Source organism: Epinephelus moara, chromosome 6, assembly GCF_006386435.1.
Source record: "Epinephelus moara isolate mb chromosome 6, YSFRI_EMoa_1.0, whole genome shotgun sequence".
Lineage (NCBI taxonomy): Eukaryota > Metazoa > Chordata > Actinopteri > Perciformes > Serranidae > Epinephelus > Epinephelus moara.
Genome location: NC_065511.1, coordinates 36776379 through 36785624, shown reverse-complemented (window position 1 = coordinate 36785624; position 9246 = coordinate 36776379). Strand labels below are relative to the sequence as shown.

At 43.2% G+C, this 9246-nt stretch overlaps 2 protein-coding genes across 2 annotated transcripts in view; one reads left to right on the top strand and one right to left on the bottom strand.

Annotated features, from left to right (window-relative positions):
- notchl (notch receptor, like) overlaps positions 1 to 4464 on the top strand; it is a 13096-nt gene extending 8632 nt beyond the window's left edge. The window contains exons 9-11 of the mRNA XM_050047606.1: positions 1618 to 1715; positions 1837 to 2168; positions 2505 to 4464. Coding sequence (XP_049903563.1) covers positions 1618 to 1715; positions 1837 to 2168; positions 2505 to 3015 — 941 coding nt within the window. The 3' untranslated portion in view covers positions 3016 to 4464. The remainder of the gene's footprint in view (positions 1 to 1617; positions 1716 to 1836; positions 2169 to 2504) is intronic.
- A 3070-nt stretch (positions 4465 to 7534) lies between these two features.
- LOC126391855 (transcription factor HES-5-like) lies at positions 7535 to 9221 on the bottom strand. Its single transcript, XM_050046818.1, has 4 exons — positions 8966 to 9221; positions 8706 to 8792; positions 8512 to 8608; positions 7535 to 8271 (listed from the first exon to the last, which is right to left on the bottom strand). The coding sequence occupies exons 1-4, from the start codon at positions 9008 to 9010 to the stop codon at positions 7829 to 7831; spliced, it is 672 nt and encodes a 223-aa protein (XP_049902775.1). The 5' UTR covers positions 9011 to 9221; the 3' UTR covers positions 7535 to 7828.
- Between the last annotated feature and the right edge of the window lie 25 nt (positions 9222 to 9246).

The window sequence follows — 9246 nt, the reverse complement described above, 5'->3', positions numbered from 1 at the left end:
GTCAGACAGAGTGGGCTGCCCTTGGTGAGGCGCCCCGAGCGGTTGGGGGGTTCGGTGCCTTGCTCAAGGGCACCTCGGCAGTGCCCAGGAGGTGAACTGGCACCTCTCCAGCCACCAGTCCACGCTCCATATTTTGGTCCGGATGGGGACTCGAACAGGCGACCCTCCGGTTCCCAACCCAAGTCCCTATGGACTGACTTAGGACTTAATTATCATTGTCAATGTTTAGTTTTTTCTACGTATCAAGTCTTACTGTTTTTATCATACAAGCAAAAAAAAAAATTCTGACAGAAACCTCATGATTTACGCTTTCCAATGTGTCCACTGTCAAATAATGAGATTTTTTAAACATAAAAATGTCATTTACAGCAGTGATAGAGCCCTAAGTGCCATACAAGTTTCATACATAGTCTCCCTAAAAGTCATGTGACTGAAAATACTGCTATATTTGTTCAAAGTGTGCAACAACATCAGAGAGTGCCAAAATTATCACAGCAATCTGAAACCCCCTCAGACTGCAACCCAATGACGAACACTTGGAAACACTAGTTAGTCTGTTCCAATGTGTATTCACTAAATGTTAGGAAGGACTCTTGCCTTGCCTCTGTAGGATCCTTCCTTGGAAGGCCTCGTCCTACCAAGAAGGATCCTTGACTTTGAGAAACACCAGGCATGTTATCCTAAACTCATTGGTGTAATACAACACAATGACCCTGACAAAGACCTGTGAGTCTCAACACATTGGTCATTTTAATCTATGTTGCCATGTAAAATGAAGACATTTTAATTTTCACACAAACCCTACAGTGTGCCTCGGATCCTTTTTGAAGGACACTTGCATTTTATATTTTTTGAGAGTATACTTTACTCTGCAAATGAGCCCTTCACTAACAAAAAAATAAGTCAACGTACTGGTGGTGCGAGGTATCACCAAAGTTTGTACACTTCAACTTCTGGTTACCATGAATATACATAAATTTTTAAAATTTTCAAATGCAAGATAGATGTTGAAATATATCAGTCTGCACCAAAGACGTCCAAACACTTGGTTAATAAATGTACGTGTCTTAAACTTACCTGCTCACACGCCATATTTGGATCCAATGTATGAATGGGTTAGAGCTCACCATGGAGAAAAATGACATGTCTCAAACAAGCCATTATTTCCTGACACCTGTACATTGAGGGGCTGAGTAACTGGTGTAACTTACCCCCGTCTCTCTCACATCCTCTCTTTGTGTCCCTCTCTCCCGTCCTGTGCTCATGTGTCCATGGCTTCCATCTCTTCCTGTTCCTCCTCCAGCTCCCCTGCTGCCCTCCTCTGACTCGGAGCAAAGTTAATGTGCTCTAGTGCTCACACTCGGGTTGATGGACATATTAACTTTGTTGCTCATCTTTCTCCTTGCTTTCGCTGTGTCTCTGTCTACATCTCTTATTTTCCTGTCCTCTCTCTGTCGTCTCTTTCTCACTCCAGCTGAAGTCATCACCACATCCCCTCTGTTCCCCCTCTCTTCACCATCTTGGGCTCGACTCTGTTGTGTAATGGTTGTTCATTGGCTGACTTACTCCCTCCCCTCTTCCCCTTTACCTCCCCTCCACTCACACTGTCTCTCTCAGGGAGATCAGCCCTGCACTGGGCAAGCTCAGTAAACCACCTCTCCCTTACAAGGACCCTCATTCGCTATGGTGCCGCTGTCGACCTGCAAGACAACAAGGTGAGTTCTGGCTGTTTCTTTATCAGAGGTTTTTAAGGAGGACTCAGAGTCCTGACTGACTGTTTCTTTTATAACCTCCAGACATCACAGAAGAATGTTTTTATGACTATTTCTCTGGTAGGGCGAGACGCCGCTCTTCCTCTCCGCCATCCATGGCTGCTATGACACGGCCAGACTTCTCCTCCTTCATGGTGCCAACCTTGAGCTGCACGATCGCAGAGGACGTCGTCCGGTAGACGTGGCCAGAGAGGGCATGCGTCACCAGGTCCTGGAGCTCCTATTGGCTCACCAAATCCAGAGAGGGCCAGTTCCCGTCGACTCGACCAATGACATGCTGTGGGAGGAGCGCGCTCTGATGTACTCGCCGTGGGTTGGATCACAAGGCCTCCCTGGAAGAAGTGCCTCCTTCTCTGGGATCGTAGGGCATCGAGATATGACCCCACCTCCACAAAAGTAAGGTTTCAGAAATAATGCACACACAGGCAATAATGTGCGTCTCTTTATCTACCTTCTGATGATGTGCCACCACATGAGTGAGAAATTTACAGTAAGAGCTAAATGATGGGTAATCAATTAATCCATCAAAAGAAAAATAATTTTGGTTTATCAGACCAAAAGTGAGACGCACACAAATTTTTGCCCAGTGACACCAAAATGAAACTGCCTACCCCAGCTTTAAGTATTTAACCTTTTTCATTTAAAACAACACCAGCACAGTAGATTCGTATTTTATGGGATACACCTTTATGTTACTGTCTAATATGTGTTATGACTTTCTTCTTTTGCCAGTGATTGGTCGATGAGCCGAGTGCAGTACCCCTCCCCTCAGAACTGGCGACCACAGCTCAACCAATCAGCAACAGCGCTGGTCCCTCCGAGAATCATGGGCCGCTCCCCTCGGCCGATCAGCACCTTACAGGAAGTGACCTCAGAAGACGAGGATCGCGATAGGCATCAGGAAGTCCCCAGGGCCGCAACACCTCACTTCCTGTCGCCCCAGCCTGCCCCTCGACAGCGTTCCTTCTCCTGCACCCAGCATGCATTGCAGCGTCGCTCCAGTGCCCATCAGCCAGAGCCCAATTATATTATTGTGACAGACAGAACAGCCAATGAGCCCATAGAAAGAGTGGTTGTTTCACCTCCCACAGATGCTGCCACCCAATCAGATCGCCCGCCAGTTGTAAATGGTGACACTCCCAGTAGAGCAGAACAAGCAGCGGTGAGTTCAACAAATCCAGAGCAGAAATCCAGAGGTGAGAGGTTAAACAACACCCATGACTCCACACAAACAGCCTTGTAAAGAACAGAAACAACTAAACTTCAGCTGCCTTTCCATTCAGCCCATAAGAGTAGCAACGAAGAACACGAGACGATAACGACTTACAGTGAAGCTAGACTGACAGAGAGACACTTGATGTTTAATTTGGCATTAGGTGTATTTTGCTGTTAAGCCCAGTGCAAACCAGAGGACTTACAATGATGCCCAAAACTGGAGGGACTCCAACCAGGATTTACTGTAATTTTAAGATCTTAGTTATAATTCAACATGCAGCTGTTGGGTGTCACCTGACAGATTTGCTTGTTAAATTACTTATTTGTTATATTTTAAATACACAGCAGCACTTCCCAAATCACCTCCCCAGTTTTTACTCAGCCTTGCCTAAATTATTATTTTTTATTTTTTAAACATTTTTTAATTTTATTTTTTACGAGGGAGGGGGATATTGTTTCTTGTAAATTTTCTGTTACGTGACAAAGTCAAATAAAACATCATGTCTGAGATGAAAGTGATAAATGAAACGTGATGAATATCACAATCAAGCTGAAACTGCAACAGCTTGTGAATCTCGTTGCCAAATATTGTACAATTTTCACTGTCTTGACACCTAACAGGTTGTATTCTGATTATTGTGGAAGTAATCAGAGAAATTATTAATAGTCCAGTGTGTAGGATTTAGGGGGACAAATTGACAGAAATGGAATATAATGTAAAACTATGTAATATAATGTAATGAAAAACGTCAAAGTATACCATGTCGTCCAAAATCATGAAAAAACGTCAAAGTATACCATGTCGTAAGAAAATCATGAAAAAACATCAAAGTATACCATGTCGTCAGAAAATCATGAAAAAACGTCAAAGTATAGCATGTCGTCCAAAATCATGAAAAAACGTCAAAGTATAGCATGTCGTCAGAAAATCATGAAAAAATGTCAAAGTATACCATGTCGTCCAAAATCATGAAAAACATCAAAATATACCATGTCATCAAAAATCATGAAAAACGTCAAAGTATACCATGTCGTCCAAAATCATGAAAAAACGTCAAAGTATACCATGTCGTCAGAAAATCATGAAAAATGTCAAAATATACCATGTCGTCCAAAATCATGAAAAAACGTCAAAGTATACCATGTCATCAAAAATCATGAAAAACATCAAAATATACCATGTCGTCAGAAAATCATGAAAAATGTCAGAGTATACCATGTCATCAAAAATCATGAAAAACGTCAAAGTATACCATGTCGTCCAAAATCATGAAAAAACGTCAAAGTATACCATGTCGTCAGAAAATCATGGAAAAACGTCAAAGTATACCATGTCGTCCAAAATCATGAAAAAACGTCAAAGTATACCATGTCGTCAGAAAATCCTCACCTAAATCCCTCTAAATCTTACACACTGTTCCTTTGACAGAAAGGCGCACAGTTGCACAAAGATGTCAGAATCCTGCTGATGCATGCAATAAAGTGACTTTTCATGCAAATAATATGTATTTATTTGATTTTATTTTCAATTTCATTTGCCTCATCATCAGGCAGGACAGAAGCCACAGGCGTTTCTGTCTTTACGAACGCTCAGAGCCACTGAACATGCAGGTCAAGTTCTGCTGCTGAAAATATTGCAGTCATGGCGAGACGGTAAAAGAGGTCCCAGCAACCAGATATGACAGGCTGCAATTTGGAGGTCTCTCGATGTTGAAATCGCTTTGTGTTGGTGACTTGTGATCCTTCAGCAGAGATCCATAAAACACAGGCTCATGGACGCTGACCTTTACACCCTCTCTGTGGCGGTGAAGTCCCAGTCCAGCAGCAACAGTCCTGAGGGAAGGCCCCGCGCATTGCCTGTTTGTATCCGCTTCAAGAGGAGCAGCTGGCAAACTTTGGAAGGTACCAGATGTCTTACTGTGGTCCTCCATTATTTTTCGGTTGTGTATGTTTGAAGATAATCAGTGATTTGGAGACAGATGAGTGTCAATGCGGCTTCATATTCTAGAATGTGCCACATTTAAATTTGTGAAGTGAACAAAATAGACGCTAAACATTCTGTTTGCTTGGTTACAGTTGGATACATTTGAGATTCGGTCTATTAAAACAAACAGGAGTGACGTTTTCCTGTCATGCTAAAGGGAAATTCAATTCAGAAAAGTCTCAGCATTGTTTTCAAATTGCACCCCGATGATTATACATATATTATATATGTTAGGAATTTGTGAAAATGTGCTTTATGCTTTTTTTAAAGTCTCTCTTTGGCCTGTAGAGAGTTTTAAGACTTGTAGTCTTAAAATAGGACATTTGGTCTTAGATATAGGACAAGAGGCAAACAAAACCTAGAAAACTTTATTAGGTACACCTGTTCAACTGCTCCTTAACACAAACAGCTACTCAGCCAATCACGTGGCAGCAACTTGATGCATTTAGTAATGTAGATATGGTGAAGACGACCTGCTGAAGTTCAAACCAAGCATCAGAATGGGGAAGAAAGGTGGTTTAAGTGACTTCGAACGTGGCATGGTTGTTGGTGCAAAACAGGCTGGTCTGAGTATTTACTGGGATGTTCACACACAACCATCTCTAGGGTTTACAGAGGATGGTCCCAAAAAGAGAAAATATCCAGTGAGCCAAAATGCCTTGTTGATGCCAGAGGTCAGAGGAGAATGGCCAGACTGGTTCAAGATGATAGAAAGGCAACAGGAAGTCAAATAAGCACTGGTTCCAACCAAGGTGTGCAGAAGACCATCTCTGAAGCAACAACACCTTGTCCAACCTTGAAGCAGATGGGCTACAGCAGCAGAAGACCACACCAGGTGCCACTCCTGTCAGCTAACAACAGGAAACTGAGGCTACAATTCACACGGGTTTTCTCACCAAAACTGGACAATAGAAGATTGGAAAAACCACATTCAGATGGAAGCATGGATCCATCCTGCCTTGTATCAACGCTTCAGGCTGCTGCTGGTGGTGTAATGGTGTGGGGGAGATTTTCTTAGTACCAACTGAGCATGGTTTAAACACCACAGCCTACCTGAGTATTGTTGCTGAGCGTGTCCATCCCTTTATGACCACAGTGTACCCATCTTCTGATGGCTACTTCCAGCAGGATAACGCACCATGTCACAAAGCTCACATCATCTCAAACATGACAATGAGTTCACTGTACTCCAATGGCCTCCACAGTCACCAGATCTCAATCCAATAGAGCACCTTTGCGATGTGGTGGAACGGGAGACTCCAATAGAGCACCTTTGCGATGTGGTGGAACGGGAGACTCACATCATGGATGTGCAGCCGACAAATCTGCAGCAACTGTGTGATGTCATCATGTCAATATGGACCAAAATCTCTGAGGAATGTTTCCAGCACCTTGTTGAATCTATGCCACAAAACATAAAGGCAGCTCTGAAGGCAAAAAGGGTCCAACTTGGTACTAGCAAGGTGTACCTTATAAAGTGGCCAGTGAGTGTATATTAAGCTGTAACTCACACGAATTCATTGGAGTTAGGCAGAGCTGGCGCGTGCCTGAATCACACCTGCACGCGTAAATCAGACGGTTGTCCGAATTTTGCGCATTTAGCACCTTTGAATCAAATGTTTTACTCTAACAACCCAAAGTTTCTAACAACAAAGCCTTTCAGAAACGATAAGAATACCACCACAGGACTGACATCATTATTTTTGACTGTTTACTTCCACACCTGTTTGTGTTGAATAAAAATTAATCATTTCCAATTTGGCTATTTTTTCTGAACAGAATGAAATCCAGACTACGTCTATATGTTTCCCACACCAAATGTCATCAGAAAAAGAAACGTCAAAGGGTTCAAACTCTTTCTCGTGGGAAAAGAGGAAATGGCGCTGCGTTACAGCTTTACTACCTGTTAAAACTGATACATCACTGGAGAGGGGTGACACAGAGGAGACACTTCCCACGTTCCCACGCGCATTCTCCAGTGGTTGAAATGCAAATGAGCTACAGACGGAGAGACTTGTTCCTTTGGATAAAAGACACTTTAAACTGATTAAATTGTCAGACAGCTTGCAGCGTAAAAACGGTTTTACGCACGTCAAAATACCTAAATCTTTATGCAATAAATAATGACTTCGGCAAAACAGCGATTCATATTCTCAAATCCATCTCTGTTTAAACGGACAAAATATTTTGTCTCTTAATGTTGATGTCAAAGCAGAAAGATATGTCATTGCGCACGAGTAGAGCAACTTTTACGCACGGCCTCCACTTTTTAACCACCTGAAATTATTTAATTGAACCATAATTCTTATTTGTCCACATACTTCTAATATAAAGATGACAGTCTATTATATTTATTAATAAAATTCTAATTACATTTAATGTATGTATTTAATTTTCCTGAATGTTCTGGCCACCTGTATGTATGTTAAACTTTGTAAAGAAGTGAGGATTTCTATTGTTTCATTGTGTGAAACGTCACCGCATGGCGCCTCTCATCCACAAGTGTCAAGTCAAGACACGTGTCAGCAAACAATCAATGAACACACGCGCATTGTTTAGTGATTTTTGTTTATTTTCGAATGACAACTGAAATAAATTAAGGTGCAAAGAACATAACATGTCACAATCAAAACGAGTTGGCCCGTACAGGCTGCAGCAGCACTTGGTGTGATCATAATAAATTTACAATATCTACACACGTATCAGACTTTACAGAAAGCAGGAGGCTCGTGTTCAATACATTGTACTGAAAATGTCCATGCAGAAAGTCAGATGAACAACACATGCTCTTGTCTGAATATTTATCAGCATGTTACGAGTCTTTTAAAGTTCAGTTTCTGCGGTCACTGCCTTGTGATCAGGGCCAGGGCCTCCACAAACAAACAGACAAAGTCTGGTTGACCGGTTGGCTCTGAGACGGGCCCTGTGTGCTCACTCTACGCGCCACTTTTTGGGGCTGTTGTGGAGCTGTGAGTGGGCGGTGTGAATCTCGCCGGGTCTGAACACAACTGGCCGCAGGGACAGCAGGCGTGCATCGTCTGAGCCGAGACCTGAGTATCAGCAACCGAAGAATATGCCTTGAGGACTTCCTGAGAAGTAGAGAGTTGGATGAAGGACGAGCTTCAGTTGTTTGTTGAACACCTGCAGAATCAGAGTCTGGACGGGAAAGGCGAGCAGCAAAAGACGCATCCAGAGCTGCTCCGAGCCACAGGCCTTTCCCCTCAGGTCCCAGGAACTGAGACGCTCTCTGCAGGCAGGTGGAGAAGCCGTCTTGGAAGGAGTGTTTCTGGCCTCCACCACCTCCATCTCCCGTCTCGTCTCTTTTGGCAGTGGTCTGTAGGAAGAGGACTGTGTGATCTCCCGTCTCGTCTCTTTTGGCAGTGGTCTGTAGGAAGAGGACTGTGTGTTCCAGTATCTCAGCCTTCTCTACTCTGCGCTGAGTCGCTTCCTAAAACAGAAACAANGGTCCCAGGAACTGAGACGCTCTCTGCAGGCAGGTGGAGAAGCCGTCTTGGAAGGAGTGTTTCTGGCCTCCACCACCTCCATCTCCCGTCTCATCTCTTTTGGCAGTGGTCTGTAGGAAGAGGACTGTGTGCTCCAGTATCTCAGCTTTCTCTACTCTGCGCTGAGTCGCTTCCTAAAACAGAAACAAAGAGTCAATTAACAGTTTCTCAGTCCCTATTAAAAGGACCACAGTTCTGTAGGATGAACAAACTGAGCTATGAGGTCTTTACCTGTCGCTGTAGCAGAAGAGTCTTCAGGCTCTCCAGGCTGCGGTTCATTCTCTCTCTTCGACGTCTCTCCACCTGAGGTTTGAGACGCTGTTAGACGCAAAAGATATGAAAGAAATCATTAATCGAACGACACTGTAAAAGTATTTTCAAAATCAACGATATTGACCCACATACGGAGTAATGTGCATCTCATGGGTTAAAATACAGACAACATAATGACAATAATAAATATTTCATGAAAGCATGAGTGACACAAGTACCTTTCTTTCAGCCTTTGCGTCCTCTGAATCCTGAAGCAATTTCATAGTGGTATTCCAAGAACTGGTCACTGCAGCTCCGTCAGTCAAAGCTGAATGTGTCCATGGAGACTCCAGAGTGAGGTTTTAAGCCAGAGGTGGGCGCGACTTTAGGCTCCACCCACCACCTCTGACCACAGACCTTGCTTTGCTCTACTCTTGACTCCAAGCTGAAACTAGTAAATTAATTTCTACCAAGTTATTAATGTCTGTCAGCCTTTTCAGAATTAGAGTACAAAATATTT

Excerpts from the sequence above, each read along its gene's own strand:
- LOC126391855 (XM_050046818.1), bottom strand. The coding sequence starts at position 9,010 with ATGAAATTGCTTCAGGATTCAGAGGACGCAAAGGCTGAAAGAAAG. Across the intron at positions 8,793-8,965 it reads ACGCAAAGGCTGAAAGAAAG|CGTCTCAAACCTCAGGTGGA; the intron begins GTACTTGTGTCA and ends TGCGTCTAACAG. Across the intron at positions 8,609-8,705 it reads CTCTTCTGCTACAGCGACAG|GAAGCGACTCAGCGCAGAGT; the intron begins GTAAAGACCTCA and ends TTTCTGTTTTAG.